Consider the following 16,951-nt stretch of genomic DNA (forward strand, 5'->3'; position numbering starts at 1 on the left):
GCGACGGACGAGTCTCTCCGTCCCTGCTGCGACGGACGAGTCTCTCCGTCCCTGCTGCGACGGACGAGTCTCTCCGTCCCTGCAGCGACGGACGAGTCTCTCCGTCCCTGCTGTGACGGACGGGTCTCTCCGTCCCTGCGGCGGCGGACGAGTCGCTCCGCCGTTCGGTCAATCAGTGAAATATTTCAGCTCGGAGCAGAAACCGGCCCTGCTGTCACACTAAGGTCACTTTGTGAGGGACGCTTTTACATGTAAATATCCTGAAGGAGACTCTGAAGTCACCTGTCTTCCTGTGCAGACGTTCGGCAGCATTACGGGAAGAAAAGGTTCAGTGGAAGCTGAATAACTGAGGGTAGAAACCCAGAGGAGTTTTATTCCGCTGACGAGTTTAAAGACATTTACCCCAAAAATAAATCCCATGTTCCTTTCAGGCAGGTTCGAGGCAATGATGGGATGTTGGTTCTGGATCGGAGGCAGAATTTAAGCAGAACCTGCAGCTGGTTTCAGTCTGAGAGGGAGAAATGCACTAAATGCTTATTCTATAATCACACTTGTCATGACTAATAATTATATTAAAAATGCATTTATTTTGGTGAAATTATTAATTAGTTTAAATAATTTTAAAACCAACATTTAATTAAGAAATCCAGTTAAATAAATTAATTTTAGACTTGAAACCAGCAGATTTAGTCATTTTCTGACCTTTTTTTGACGTCTATGTAAGTCTTACATTCAGTATTTTATTTTATTCTGGATCTTTTTGTGCCTTTTCTGACGTTCAGACGATATAAATCATTTTATAGAACTCATTAGTTAATTTGGAAATGCAGAGTATTTAGCCAGTTTTTATCAGTTTGCAGTAAATAACCTCCTTTTCTATCATATTTAATAGCATGGCTTCTGCTGTCATTTCGTCCATTTTGTTTATGTATCTTATATTAAGAAATTTTAATTCATTTTAACTTTTCTGAAGCTGCTACTGTGAACTTATCTTGTTGCTGCATCTTATTAAACTAAAACTTTTCGATTTTCAATCAACTTTAACTTCAAAAGATGGATTTTAAAACAAGCTTTGAAGGGGCGTGATTTTATTTCTTCCTCTTAAGTTTATCATCATGTAAATATGTGTAAATATGTCTTCCAGATGTCTTATTGTACTTAAATAAAGCTTTTGAACAGGTTTGTGGCCCCGCCCCCTTTTTTGTCACGTGTCTGTTGGTGGAGCCTGATGATGTCACGTGTTACAGATTTTTATGGTTTTTACAGAAATCCATCTTCAGCTGTTGTTCAGATAGAGTCCAGCAGAGGGCAGCATTTACCTGTTTACCTGCATTTCATCACCTGACATCTGATCAGTTTTTACTTTAGTTACATAAAAATCCCTTCATTTGTTTAATTTTATTTTAACAACATTACCAGTTATTAAAGTACACCTCATGTTGTTCTCCGCTGCAGTAAAAGAGTTTTAGTTACAGAAAAGCATGGTTTTTTTCCTCCTAATTACTCTTTAAATATTACAGTTTTGTCATCTGGTGTTCTTGAACGCCCCTGTGACGTTCACTGACCTCTTTGATATTTGTTGTTGTTAAGACAGTAAAGTTATTTGTTTGTTTATTTTTTTAAATCAGATAAGTTGTAAATAAATCACTTTTAGTGCTGAACTGAGTGTTGAGTTAAAGTTTTATTTGTAAAGTTGTTGTACCGCCCCCCTGTGGACAACAAGTAGTACTGTTTGTCCTGGATGGGTTTTTTTAATATTCAGTCTATTTAGTTTAGACTAACAACTATTTCATGATCGATTATTGAGACTATTTATTTATTTATTCAACATTTACAAAACAAGGAGGAGAAAAGGGACAATACAGTTTTTACAGAGTAGGAAACAACAATTTTTAGATCAGTTTATAGAAATTCAAAGATCAGTAATCAGTATTTATTTATCTGGTGATGAATAAATAAACATTATAAATACAAAAATAACAGAAACAATAACATACAAGAAAACATTCGGAAATTAAAAACTATTTTAAAAGCTTTTAAAATGTAAAAACAAACAATCAAGTCAGGTAAAAGCTAAATTAAAAAGAGGAGTTTTAAGATTATTGATAAGTGTTTGTTTTTCCGTGGTTTGAGACGTGATAATAATAATAATAAAATAAACAAAAATAAATACAGAAGGACATTAAAAACAGATGAATAAGTAAATAAATAACAGTCAGCAGTTTATGTGCTCATAATATATGAAAGATGTCCTAAAGTTTTTTTTTTACTTTATATGAAAAAGACTTTTTAGGGGAGAAATCTGTTTCTGTTTATAATTTTAAAAATTATGATCAATTGTGATCAGATTAACAGAGATTATGAGTTTAACATTTCAGATTAGAAAATCCGGTTCAAACAGGAAGCTGTTTCAACCTACTTCAGCTACTTCAGCCTTTACTGGAACATTGAATTTACGAGGTGTATCTCGTAAATTCAACTTTTTCTATTAAAATAAAAAAGAAGCGCAACTTGTTTTTATTTTTCCTAGAAGTCAGAACCCGCAGCTACAGACGGGAAGAAAGACAGAATATTAGTGTCTGTTGATCATAACCTTTTAAATCTTTTTTCCGTTGCCGTGGCGACAGTGACGTCAGAGTTTTATGGCGTGACACGGGTTGCAGTCGGAATAGTTTTGTTTACACCCTCTGTCCGGCGGACGGTAAGCAGCAACTTTATTTGGTTTATTTGCGACTTTAAAGACATATTTGCACCTGTTCCCGTCACGTGAGGCTTCAGTTTGAGGTTTAATGTTTAGAAACAGATAAAAAGGTCATAAACTTGTGTTTGCGTTAACCGCCGCAGGACTGAAAGCTGGTTTCTGTTCAGATTGTAAAAATGCGGAAACGACGCTCGGTTCGGGCTTTTGTTGGTGTTTTACAGTGAAAGCTAAGAGAAGTTTGTTTTGAAAATAAATTACTCGAAGGTTGTTCATTCAGGCCACATCTGGAGAGTCCAAGCATGGAGCTGACAGATGTTTCCTAACATCTGGTCTGATATCAGGCTGTCTCTGCTGCTGTGAACATGGAGTTCAGGAGGTGAAAGAATAAAGTTCTGGTTATTTGATGAGTAAATAGTTTTAATGAATAAACTCTTTTTGCTTGTAAACGGAACAGATTAAAAACAGAAAGAATCATGTCTAATTTACATCACAGCACCAGTTTGGAATAACGCTGCAGGTTATTAGATTAACCAGTGTGTTTCCTGTTAGATCTTGTTGTAATTTATGTAAATATATTGTTTTTCTGAAGGTAGAACATGTTTATGAGCTGCTGAACTAAACGAATGAAGCACATGAGACGAGACAATAAGACATCTCAGGGCCCGCTGCATTAAAACCAGGTTCTGGTTCTGCTCAGGAACACTTCCACAGATCAGGTTCTGCTCAGGAACACTTCCACAGATCAGGTTCTGCTCAGGAACACTTCCACAGATCAGGTTCTGCTCAGGAAAACTTCCACAGACCAGGTTCTGGTTCTGGTTCTGCTCAGGAACACTGTCTGTAAACACAGTTCACCGTGCCGTCCACAGATGCTGCTTAAAGCTCTATCAGGCAAAGAAGAAGCCAGATGTGAACAGATGTGTCTCCTCTGTTCTGAGGTCAGCCTGCCTCTCTGATGGTATGGGGGTGCATTAGACCAGTTGAACAGACAGAATGGGACGACCTCAGGTCCAGATGTTTACAGACTGATGGAGATTGTGACAAACAAACTGAATCAAGTAAATCAGTTAAAAAATAGAACCTGAAGGTTTTATTTAGAAAATGCTGTTCCTGTAAAGATACCGGCTCTGCAGCTCGCCACACCTTCATTAACGATGTCACTCAGGTTTATCTGCAGCATCAAGAAAACACCTAAAGATTTCAGGTTTGGTTTCCAAGGAAACAAACGTTCTTGTAATCTTTTAAAGTGTCTTAGTTTGTGAAGGTTGTTTTCGGCTGATGTTTCACACATTTCTGTTCTAGCGTGTCGTAAAAAAGATGAGGAAACTGAGCGAGTGTGGACAAACGAAGTGTCAGGCCTAAAAATAAACTTTCTCCAGCAGAGGATCAGGATCTGAAACGGGAACCAGAGCCGAGAGAGTCACCGTCCTTCAGCTGATCTGATGACAGTTTTCTCCTCGGGAATCCCCCCCGCTGGAGCTGAGACTCTATTTGCTGTCAAACTGTGTGACCTTTGGTGTTTTTAGGGATTCAGCTAAAGGAATGAAAACAGATTATACTTTCCTGGAGTTTAGGAGCCTTTTTATGCCTGAATGATTCAGAGGTCAGAGTTCAACAAGCATTCCTGTAGAGACGTCCATGAGGCAAAAAGCAGCTGAAGTCCAAAGAAAAAGTTTAAAAAGTCTGGAACTGCTGATCCAAACCACTTCACTAAAGAAAGTGATTTTTTAAGCTGTCCTGCTGTAACTTTTCAGCTGGGACAGACGGTCCTAGGCTCTGCTGAACCCGGACCAGAACCTGCTCCGAGTCCGCCTCAGTAAAAACCAGAGTTTAGACCCGAGGCCGAGATGTTTCCAGGGTTAGGGGAAGTCGGGTGTGTAGGTGGGAACACATGACTCTTCTGATCTGTTTCAGGATCCAGTCGGAGGGACCGGACTCTCCTGACCCGGACTCTCCTGACCCGGACTCTCCTGACCCGGACTCTCCTGACCCGAGCCGTGTGTCACGCAGGAGTGACGACCCAAACAGAATCATTATTCCATCGCTGCCTTGATGGTTTTAAAGGTCAACCAGCGTCTCCTAAATGATGTAAGCTCCACTTTAAACAAACTGTGTTTGAAAAGGACCAATTAGAGAAGAACATTTCTTAAAACAAATGCAGTCTGAGTTATTTTACTTCCAGGTGACTGGGGAGACTTGTCTTTTTGAAATAAATAAATGAAGACACATTTATAAAAGCTGATTTATTCCCACACTACTTTTAACGTTTAGACATTTTGCTACTTCAGCAAATTTTCATCTGTTTTCTTTCCTCGGGACGAAGGGAGCTGGTGTCTGTCTCCAGCTGTCCCTGTGCAAGAGGCAGGGGACACCTGGACATGTCTCCACAGGGACACATAGAGACAAACCATTCGTTCAGTTTAGAGTTACCAGTGAACCCAACAGGCAGGTTTTTGGTCTGTAGGAGGAAACAGATGTTGTTTCTTTAGTTTAGTTGTTGCAGCTGATCCCAGGTTTAAATGTTAGATTTCAGTGGTCGTCCCTCTGATGGCAGTTTTCTCCGGTTTTATTTGGATTTAAATGTTTTTATTCTCAGTCCTTCTGTCCGTTCAGCTGAAGGTGGAGTCGAGACTGTCGGAAACAAAAAAAAATTAAAATAAAATAACACTTCGCTGTTCTTTCTTTGTGTTAATTTTCTGTTTTTACCCAACATGTTTGTTTCAGGATTCGAGAGCAGAAACCAGAACCTGCTGACCCGAGCTGCGTCTCACGCCGGGACGATGAGAAGAAGGACCGTCCTCTGAAGGACTTTAAGGGACAACCGTCGTCTGCTGAGCCGATGTACGCTGACATCAACGGGCAAAGAGATGTTAAACTGTTAAAACACAAATACAAAACAGTGTGGGTCAAACTGAATCCTAAAGTCTGGAATGAAAACCAGAACCTCAGAATTATTTATCTAATCGTCTCTGAGGTTATTTTTGGAAGATTAAAGCTTTATTTATTGTTCCGTGTCGCTGTAAGATTTAAACATTTTAAAACTCACCATTCTGATTTCTTATGTTGGGATCCATCCAGATCCAGGATTGTTGGCTGTCTGATGGTTATAAAACTGATTTACTAAAAATAAGAAGACCTGTTCAGATTTAACCAGTTAACGACCAGCTTGACGCTGCCTCAGTGGTCTAAACTTATCCAGATAAATCCAATTACCTTTATTTATAAAGCACCTTTAAATCAGCCCCAACTGATCAAAGTGTTGCGCAATAAAACCTTAAAAACAATTAAAACAAAGACATGAAAATGGTTGAGACAGAAAGGAGAGGATTAAATAGGATATAAGAGCAAAAATACCTAAAAGAAATAAATAAATGTGTCTTAAGTTTTTAAAGCTTTAGCCAAAGATTTTATAACAAGTATTGAGAATAAATTTAAATATATTTTATTATAGTGTCAGCTAAAACAGCAGTTAGCAGGCTGTTTTATTTAGATTTATTTAAAGTTTATAACTCTACTCTGTTCTGCTCTTTGTAAAGTATCGTTAAGATCCTAACGAGCTGACGTTAGGAGTTAATTAGCCTCTGACCTGCTAACATGCTAACTCTTGTAGCTTGTTGCAAACGTTTATTTCAGAACAGCGTTACGTTAAAAAGAGCTCATCTCTTCAACTGACTGAGTTATCTGCAGGAATAAAGAACACATTATCTCTGGTATTTAGACGACAGAACCACTGAATGTTTCTGTTTCTTTGTTTACCTTGAACACGGTAATCAGCTCATGCCGAGGTCTGTTAAATTACCCACAGATCTAAAACTAATGCTGCAGACTCTCACCCAGCGTGTTTATTTGTTTGTTTCAGGTTCAGGCCACAGACTCCAGAACCTCCTGACCCAAGCTGCGTGTCCTATAAGAGCAACGAGTCAAAGGACCTCGTCATTTTCTTCAAAGAACAGTCCTCACCTGCTGAAATAATGTGAGCTTTCAGAAACTGTGGGGGTGACTTCACATTTCTTCTGCATTTAAAGAGGATTTAAATGTAATCTGATGGAGGAGAAGCTGAGGGGTTGTTTCTCAAATCAGCATCAACAGTAGAGTTTTCTACAGGTCTTCATCGGTCCAAGAACCAGCAGCTGGTGACATCACCTGCTGACTTTAGACGTGTGGTTTTAGAGGAGTGGGATGGGTATCCTCATTCCCCATAAGAGGCTCTGCTGCTGGAAATAAATGAGGTGTTTTGGTGTTTTGGACAGGATCAGGGTGTATCACAGCGTGTTCAGGGTTTAGGTTTGGACTGTTCGGTCATTTACTGCTCTAAACTCTTGAGAGGGAAAGTTACACCAGCTAAAGGGGAAAATATCTCCTTTAAAACCAGTCTGCAGACGATGATGGTCGATATTCATCCAACTCTAATCAGCATATAGGGTTGTTTGCTGGTGTTTGGGGGGAAAAGTCACAGCTGATTTTTCATTTCTCCTCAGAATTGAACCGCTTCAGACGGAGAAGGTTTTGAGTCCATTTCTCTCAGGATCTGATGAGAGTCAGAGGGAGGAAGAGGAGACGTTGGGTGATGAGGATGTGGAGGAGTGGACGGGCAGAAAAAAGGCGTTGCTGTCAGTCATCATTTATTTCCTGGACGAGCTGACAAGTAAGATGGTTCCTGTAAGGATTGAACCTGGCTAAGGAACAAAGGAACAGGATGTTCTAAGTAGAATTTCTGATTAATTTCTTTTCAGAAAGTTCTGCTGAGTCGTGTCAGCGGGAGCTCAAAGCTTCTCTGAAGAAGAAGTTCCAGTGTGTGTTTGAGGGGATTGCTAAATCAGGAAACCCGACCCTCCTGGAGCAGATCTACACAGAGCTCTACATCACGAAGGGAGGGACCGCAGAGGTCAGCGATGAACACGAGGTCCAACAGATCGAAGCAACGTCTAGGAGACCAAACAGACCAGAAGCAACCATCAGACAGGAAGACATCTTCAAGCTCCCCCCTGGAAAACAGGAACCAATCCGAACCGTAATGACGAAGGGCGTGGCCGGCATCGGGAAAACTGTCCTAACTCAGAAGTTCACTCTGGACTGGGCTGAAGACAGAAGCAACCAGGACATCCACTTCCTGTTCCCGTTTACCTTCAGAGAGCTGAATGTGCTGAAAGAGAAAAAGTTCAGCTTGGTGGGACTTCTTCATCACTTCTTCACTGAAACCAAAGGAACCTGCAGCTTTGATGAGTTCCAGGTTCTGTTCATCTTCGATGGTCTGGATGAGTGTCGACTTCCTCTGGACTTCCACAACAATCAGATCCTGACTGATGTTACAGAGTCCACCTCAGTGGATGTGCTGCTGACAAACCTCATCAGGGGGAACCTGCTTCCCTCTGCTCGCCTCTGGATAACCACAAGACCTGCAGCAGCCAATCAGATCCCTGCTGAGTGTGTTGGCATGGTGACAGAGGTCAGAGGGTTCGCTGACCCGCAGAAGGAGGAGTACTTTAGGAAGAGGTTCAGAGATGAGGAGCAGGCCAGCAGGATCATCTCCCACATCAAGACATCACGAAGCCTCCACATCATGTGCCACATCCCAGTCTTCTGCTGGATCACTGCTGCGGTTCTGGAGGACGTGTTGAAAACCAGAGAGGGAGGAGAGCTGCCCAACACCCTGACTGAGATGTACATCCACTTCCTGGTGGTTCAGACCAAAGTCAAGAAGGTCAAGTATGATGAAGGAGCTGGGACAGGTCCAGACTGGAGTCCAGAGAGCAGGAAGATGATCGAGTCTCTGGGAAAACTGGCTTTTGAGCAGCTGCAGAAAGGAAACCTGATCTTCTACGAATCGGACCTGACAGAGAGTGGCATCGATATCAGAGACGCCTCAGTTTACTCTGGAGTGTTCACACAGATCTTTAAAGAGCAGAGAGGACTGCACCAGGACAAGATGTTCTGCTTCGTCCATCTGAGTGTTCAGGAGTTTCTGGCTGCTCTTCATGTCCATCTGACCTTCATCACCTCTGGGGTCAACCGTCTGAAAGAAAAACCAACGTTAAAGTTCTCTTGTTATTTCAGCAAACCTAAATTAACTCATCTTTACAGCAGTGCTGTGGACGAGGCCTTAAAGAGTCCAAATGGACACCTGGACTTGTTCCTTCGCTTCCTCCTGGGACTTTCACTGCAGACCAATCAGAGACTCCTGCACGGCCTGCTGGGACAAACAGGAAGTGGCTCCCAAACCAATCAGGAAACAGTTCAGTACATCAAGACGAAGATCAGCTCAGACCTGACTGCAGAGAGAAGCATCAACCTGTTCCACTGCCTGAACGAACTGAACGACTCTTCTCTGGTGGAGGACATCCAGCAGTCCATGTCCTCAGGACGTCTCTGCCCAGACAAACTGTCCCCTGCTCAGTGGTCCGCTCTGGTCTTCTTCTTACTGTCCTCAGAGGAACATCTGGACGTGTTTGACCTGAAGAAATACTCCACTTCAGGAGACGTTCTCCTGAAGCTGCTGCCGGTGGTCCGAGCCTCCAACAAAACCGAGTAAATCTTCTTTCTTTAATTTAATGTTTCACACATTTATAGCTTTTATCTTTATAAGACAAATTAACATTTGCTGCTAAAATACAGCGTGACCGCAGAGAGCTGAAGGCTTCTGCTGAGATTTGATGAAGAAACTGAACAGAAAATTGCTAAACAGAAGCTAAAATTAGCAAAACAAAATCTGCAGAACAGCAGCTGAAAGCTACAAATGAAGCACGCTGAAACAGACTTCAGAGCTCAGATTGTAGTGCATTTCTGTGTGGAAAAAGCTTTAAATCAAGTTCAGTAATTCAAAAGGATCAGAGTTACGGCTGTGATTCTGCAGTTTCTAATGTCCTGAATGAGCTGAACGCTGCGATAAAAGAACGGCCGAATGTTTGCTGAGGAAGTCTGAAACACTTAAACTACAGAGAAAAACTCATCTTTGATGCAATAAGAAAAATAAACCTTTATCTTATTGAAATGTGTCTTTTCAGCCTGAGTTTCTGCGCTCTTTCACAAAGAAGCGTCGAAGCTCTGAGTTCAGTTCTCGGCACCAAGTCGAGCCTCAGAGACCTGGACCTGAGCAACAACAACCTGCAGGATTCAGACGTGGAGCAGATTTCTGCTGGACTCAGGAGTCCAGACTGCACGCTGGAAACCCTCAGGTAAACTGAGTTTGCTCTTTCATTTTGTCCAAGTTTGACCTTTTATTTCTAAAAACATCTGATCCGGTCTGAAATGATTCAAATGGAACCTCAGGGGAACAGAAACACACAACAGGTTCCACCGAGTCGTTATTTATCAAACAGAAACAAGAAGTTAGATCTGGTTCCAGCCTCAGGATCTCAGAGCTTCAGGATCAGGAGGTTCTGCTGCTCTGACCTACAGGTGTGTGTTAACACAACGCCAGGGTGGAAAGGCATCAGCAATGACCTCAGAGGAGCAGCTGCCCGTCAGTTTTAGAACCTGATAAAGACCGGATCAGATTTCTGTCCTACAAGCTGAGAACTGAACGATGATGGGGTTTGTTTTTTCATGACTGCAGTCAGAAATCCAGAGGAAGAGAAAACGTAACATGGATTAATGTGACAGAAACTGTTCTTCTCCAGATGATCGATGATCATCAGAACATTGCTTTCTTCCTGGTAGCTGTGAGCGCTTGTTGCTTGTCTTCAGGTTGAGCGGGTGCTTCCTGTCAGGCGGGCGTTTCGATGTCCTGCTCTCAGCTCCCAGCCTCCACTCCTTCAGCCTGAGAGAACTGGACCTGAGCAACAACAACCTGCAGGGTTCAGGACTGCAGCTGCTGGCCCACGCGCTGAAGAGTCCAAACTGGGAGCTGGAAACTCTCAGGTCAGACCGGACCTCAAATAGACTTCAGTGGAGTTAGATCACTTCTATAATCATGCAGGGACTGATTCAGCTGTCCTGGTGTCCTCAGGCTGAGCGTCTGTAGCCTCTCAGAGAGCTGCTGTGCTGCTCTGTCCTCAGTTTTCAGCTGTCCCTCCACCCGTCTGAAGGAGCTGGACCTGAGCAACAACAACCTGAGGGATGCAGGAGTGAAGCTGCTCTCAGCTGGACTTCAGAGTTCCTGCTGCCGGCTGGAGGTTCTCAGGTGAGCCCAGGAACGGACTCTCAGGGTTCTGCTCAGAGGTCAGAGGTCATGCAGCCTGGCAGATGCACGTGTGTCTGTGGTGGTGTTGGCACAGTGAAAATATTATTAATAATTAAACTGTCTCCGTATCGATCATCTGTCCTGAAGACCGGTCCAAATAAACAAATAAAGTCAACAAATCTTTTCCTCGTACCGATGGTTAATCTGTTCTTAATTTAAATATTTGTAAGCACCTCCAGAAACCAGGTGTGTTTGTTTACCTGCAGAAACAGTCATCATGAAAACAGGTAAAAATGGATTTGTTGATGAAGAGCAGTTTGGGATGGAGACTTTTAACGCTCAGATTTGTTGAGTAAATGTTTCTAAAACAATCTAAATTTAAATGGATTAAAATGTGACGTTTTTCGTCCATTTCTCTGGAAAATATAACTGATTAGATGAGTTAGTTTGAATGTTTCTGCCTACATTTTAAAGCAGATTCTCTCATATTTTTCCATGTTTGTTTCCCTGCAGCCAGCCTGATGGGACGAGGCAGTGGTTCAGAGTTTATCAGGCTCATAATAAGTCAGATTAACCCAACTAGTTGAACTTTTTATGGATCTTTGATGTTCTCCAGCCTTTAGGTTTTCTGTTTTCATCTTTCCAGCTGTGATGGACTCGTTTGTTGCTCTGTTTGCTGCAGGCTGTCAGGATGTCTGCTCACGCAGGACGGCTGTGCTTCTCTGGCTGCAGCTCTGAGCTCCGACCCGTCCCGTCTGAAGGAGCTGGACCTGAGCTACAACCACCCAGGAGGTCCTGGACTCCACCTCCTGTCAGCTCAGCTGGAGGACCCACGGTCCAGCCTGGAAGCTCTCAGGTAAGAAGAGGCCCGCTGCAGTCCGAGCTCCTGAAGGAAACAATAAAACATTCCCACCCAACTGTTCCCACAGGACGGAGCCGGCTGGGGTCCAGTGGTTAAAGCCGGGCCTGAGGAAATGTAAGTCTGATTACTCTCTGAGTTTCATTAAAATCTATCTGGTTGGTTATGAGATATTTTGCTAACAGATGAATGAATGATGCTGGGATAAAAAGATGTTTGTTAGAGTTTGTTCATAAATTAAACTGGAATAAGATTCATTAAACTGTCCTGAGGATGAAGATGATCACTGATGATGTTTTTAAAGCCTTTTTAACATTAACTCAGATGTATTTTGTGTTTTCTTCAGATTCCTGTGAACTCAGGATCGATACAAACACCGTAAACAGACACATGAAAGTGTCTGACGACAGCAGGAAGGTGGCGTACGTGGAGCGGGACCAGCCGTATCCCGATCATCCCGACAGGTTCTGCAGGAACCATCAGCTGCTGTGTTCTGCTGGCATCACCGGGCGCTGCTACTGGGAGGTGGAGCTCACAGGAGGAGTTCACACCTCCATCAGCTACCAGGGCATCGCCAGGGGAGGAGACGGAAACGACGGCTGGTTCGGTGGAAACCATCAGTCCTGGACTCTGTTCTATGACGGCAGCGGGTACTCCGTCTGGCACGATAAGAAAGGAATATCCGTCCTCCAGTCCTCCTCCTCCTCCTCCTCGGCTCACAGGGTAGCCGTGTTTGTCGACTGTCCTGCCGGCACGCTGTCCTTCTTCAGAGTCTCCTCAGACTCGTTGATCCACCTCCACACCTTCAGGACCACGTTCTCTGAACCCGTCTATCCTGGGTTCGGGCTGTGGTCCTGGTCCGGTCCTCCTTCGGGCTCCTCGGTGCGTCTCATCTCTCTGCAGGAGTAACAACGTCTCCCAGCAGTTCCTGGTTCCTAATCAGGGCTGTGGAAAAGGTTTGAGTTCCTGCTGCAGGAGTGAGAGGAGGTACGGGAAGCCAGACGGGTCAAAAGTCCTTGAAACACCTTCTGGTGTCTAATAAACACTTTTTAATTGTTTAATAAGCTCCAGCTGAGGAGCCAAGTTTGACTGTTTTAATAATTTCTTTATATTTATTGTTTTCACAGTTAAAGTTTTATGTCTTTTATTTTGCACAAAATAAATGCTGCTTTTATGGAACAGTTTTTTATTTGTTTTTTAAAAAAAACATGATTCCAAAACCAAGTTAAATACCAAACAGTTACTGATTTTTACTGTTACACCTGTTATCTTAAACAGGATTTTCTTTTTTGCAGTTTTTCACATATTTAGAGGGAAAATGTTTGTTAAATTACTGTTTTTGGTGAAAAAGATCTGATTGTCTTCACTCTATGAGTGAAAAAAGAGCCGGTCACATTGACATGTATTTATTAATTATACTGTAAATAAAGATAATTATTATCATGAGTTCTTAATAACTAACCTTCATTATGACTTTTTTCAGACCTTTTTATTTTCAGCATCATCTTGTCTTTTGTCTCTCAGATGTCAGCCTCTGTAGTTCCTGGTGGGTTTAATCTTTTTCATTTTATTGTTTTATTTTCAGTTACTGGTTGTTTTTCTGCTGAAAGTTCCTGTTGATTTTATTTTTTTGTTGATTTTTACTCCATCAGAATGTTATTTATGACCTTCTTCTGTGAGATCTTTGTTCAAACATCCAGTTTGTCTGCAGACCTGCTTCCTGTTAGAAAACTACTTCAGGAAGTGCTACCGCTTGTTTGATCTGTGATTGTAAATAAGCACAGAAATATATGTAAACAATAATAAAATATATAAAACTGATGGCAAATATGTTCTGAATTGTTGTGAAATGTTTTGAGAGCTGTTTTAACAATCCTGACCTTGTTAGGACTTCGTTACCTTGTCAAATCATATTTTAATTCTTTAATTTTTCTATTTATGCTGAGTTATTTAACTTATAACAAACTAATTATTAAAAACACGTTTAGAAGTTTTCAGGCCAGCAGACTCGTGTTGAGTAGATGAAAAAGCTCTGAAACATCCACAAAGAAACATGAACTGCTGTTAGTCTTTAGTTTTTTATGTTTTGACTTGTTTCAGAGCTTCTTGTTAAGAAAAGCAATAAATGTTGAAAGGCTTATTTATAAGAAGCTTCTCTGTGATCGAACCTTTAAATATGGATGCAGTAGTCTATTTTGTCCACTAGAAGGCGTCAGTGTGCAGCATGATGTCAGAACCATCAGAACCATCAGAACCATCAGAACCTCCACCAACCAGGAGGAAGAAACAGCTTTTCTTACTTTAATCAACCTAAATACAAGAAAATCCATCCGTTCCTCAACAAAACAGCATCAGACAGTGTCTCTGTTTAAGTTTCCCTGGCAGAAATGAAGCTTTAAGACAAGAAAAACAGGAAGTTTTTTTATCTGATTCAAATTTAGAGAAATCTTTGTTTCTCTTAATGAGGATTTTAAGATGTTAACAGAATAAACTTTGCAGTGTGGAAGGTAGAACGCAACAAAATAAAATAAGATTTGATTTATCTCCACCTGATTTAAACAGTTCTTCACAATGATTTCAGATGATGCTCTGAAAGCAAGAAGGAATCTTTATAATCTGAGAGAAGACTTTGATTATAAATGATCTAAAGTTAGAGAATATTTTCAACAGCATGTTTGAGATTAGGATCTAAGTTTTAAGTTTTACACACTCCAAACTTTGGACAGTTTAGAATACTTTAAAGTTTTTTTCACTTTTAGCTCAAAAAATGTTAATAGTTCTGCCAAACTGTCAGCTCAGTTTGATGAAGCAGATCTGAAGTGAACTTTTGTTTACCTGTTTAAAATGTCGTAACCAGACCTAAACATTGCATTTTACCACTAAAAGAGAAGACAGCTGGATTGGAGAAGGCCTTCCCTGGAAACGATGGCGTGCAGGTTGCGTGCTCCTTATCAGCCTCTGAAAGGATGGTGTGAACCTGAGAGTCACCTGAGGATCAGTTGAGGTCAACAGCTCCTCCTAAAGGTCACCCATGAGCATAGGCGTAAATCTCGTGGGGGTCGGGTGGGTCCAGACCCCCCAGAAGTGTAGAATTGTCCCCCCCAATAATTCAGTGACGGAAACTGTGTATTTAAACAATATAAATATAAAAAGGCAAAAAAAGAGAGAAATCCGCCAATAATCTAAGAAAAAACAGAATATTTGCAGCTTATACTTCAAAATGAGTCTTTATGTCAACATATGAGGAATTCAGATGTTAAAGTTACTTTCTCTCAATGGAATATATACTAGTCAGTCCCAGTGACCGTTTCACTCACGGTTTTTTCCTATGAGCTTTCTCGGTAAAAAATAAAACGAGAAACGCGACACCCCCCCCCACACACCCACACACACACCCGCGCTCAACAATTACCGGCAGCGCGCGTGATAAACATCAAACTTTTTCTGTTACATAATCACTCCAGCCCCCCACTAGACAAGGGAAGAGTTATGTGGCCCTCACAGAAAAAAGTTTGGGGACCACTGGTTTAGTCCAAAGTGTAGGAGGAGCAACGGACACAGGCCCTGGCTGAGCAAACTGTGTGTCACTCACTGCTGCACAAAGTACTAACTTCCAGGAAGTAGCTACTTAAAAAATAGATATGAGACATTTAATTTGCTCCTACTTCTGAGTAGGATGAAACACATTAGCAAAGAGAATCAGAATCAGTTTTTTCTTCTCATTACTTCGGTTGAGTCATGATAAACTAGCTATGAAGCTATTTTTTATTTACGTGGTGTAACACAGCAGTTTATCAGATTCCAGCATTTTAGTCGAAGCAAGCTGGCAAATATCTCGATCATATTTAGCTCCTTAAGAGTTTGAAAAGCGAGGGGGGACAAAATAAAATATGAATATTTTTCTAGAAAAGCTTTGGTTCTTAGAGTATTAACTTTAAGTTATGAAACCCACCTACTTCCAGGTTTATTAGTTGTATCTCTTTATACACAGCTTCCAGAATGTTATTTTGTTTGCAATATTTTTAATAAATGCCTTGATTCATAAGATAATTACTGTCTACCAAGTCTCATTTTGCCACTTGTCATTATTTGTCGTCTATATACTGCAGATTGAACACATTAAATTTTTTTTCATAAGAGTAATGAGTGACACTATTGTACTGATTAATATTACTATTAAGACTACTATATACATGCCATTTAAATCAATATTATTACTGATCATTCTTTATAGTATATGCATGCAATTCGGATAAGCTTCCCTGTGTACATTTTGCATTACATTTCACTGTAACTTTGCCGACCCCCCCAAAATTGTTCCTAAGAAATGTTCTTGTGTTTTGTTGTCTACTGCAGAGATCAAGATGAGGATGATAAGACGAAGACTAAACTTTTTTTTGTCACGTACCAAAACATCAAGTTCTCTTCAGAAATACTGATAAAGTTAGAAGCTGTTTGCACAGTGTCGCGGCAAAAATATTCAACAAGAAGTGAGATGCCTGTTTCAGAGAATCAAGAGAAAGATAGATCTTTGTCTTTGAAAAAGAATTTTATTCCGAAGGCAAAAGAGCGTTCAGAGACCCCACTCACTGAACTCAGTCAGGAGAGGAGCCCCAAAAGAAATCCACTTTTATATGGAGGCTTCATTACATCATTTTTTAGTCACACTTTTACAGAGTTACTGAGCAGCTTCATTTCTCACGAAGATCTGATAGTACAGAATTCCAGAAGCAAGGAGTAAGGGAGGACCAGAGTTTTTCTCAGTTCCCACATAGAACAAAGAACAAAAACATTTCAAACTTTGTGACAGAAAAATAAGTTAGGAGAAGAATAACTTCATTACAAGAATCATAATTATTGTTATACATTTTATTATTGAAAATTTTCCATTACAACAGACAGAGCTTGTCTTTCCTTGTCAAAGAGAAAATTCAAATACTTTAGTCCTAAGTAACAAAACAATCAGGTTTCAATGGTGCACACACCCTGACCTCAACAAACACCATCCTGGATGCAGTTTATGCAGTTTATTTTATTGGTCATGTTTTATTATCACCTGTCGCTAAACACACAAAAGGCAATAAGGTGTGTGATCGTGTCTGTGTCATTTATCTGCCATGTTAGCAAAATATCTCCTAAACCACTGGAAAGGCTACAATGAAACATAATCATTGGAGGAACCTCTACAACTGACTAACTTTCAGATTTAACCTGATCCCCCCCCCCATCCCCTCCACCACACACACACTCACACACACACCTGGACCATTGG

General features: G+C 41.1%; 2 protein-coding genes across 4 annotated transcripts in view; both read left to right on the forward strand.

The window, feature by feature from the left end:
• The window catches only part of slc25a48 (solute carrier family 25 member 48), a 15,052-nt gene extending 13,872 nt beyond the window's left edge, over positions 1-1,180 (forward strand). For all 3 annotated transcript variants that reach the window (XM_037977534.1, XM_017440784.3, XM_037977533.1), the window contains one exon: positions 1-1,180. The gene's annotated coding sequence lies outside the window, so the exon portion shown is untranslated.
• Positions 1,181-3,723: 2,543 nt separating this feature from the next.
• On the forward strand, positions 3,724-13,500 carry LOC108250755 (NACHT, LRR and PYD domains-containing protein 3). The gene is made up of 11 exons (XM_017440783.3): positions 3,724-4,789; positions 5,426-5,542; positions 6,561-6,674; positions 7,180-7,346; positions 7,435-9,226; positions 9,703-9,873; positions 10,385-10,558; positions 10,647-10,820; positions 11,503-11,676; positions 11,750-11,796; positions 12,026-13,500. The coding sequence occupies exons 1-11, from the start codon at positions 4,785-4,787 to the stop codon at positions 12,586-12,588; spliced, it is 3,498 nt and encodes a 1,165-aa protein (XP_017296272.1). The 5' UTR covers positions 3,724-4,784; the 3' UTR covers positions 12,589-13,500.
• The last annotated feature ends 3,451 nt before the right edge of the window (positions 13,501-16,951 follow it).

Source organism: Kryptolebias marmoratus, linkage group LG9 (genome assembly GCF_001649575.2).
Source record: "Kryptolebias marmoratus isolate JLee-2015 linkage group LG9, ASM164957v2, whole genome shotgun sequence".
NCBI lineage: Eukaryota > Metazoa > Chordata > Actinopteri > Cyprinodontiformes > Rivulidae > Kryptolebias > Kryptolebias marmoratus.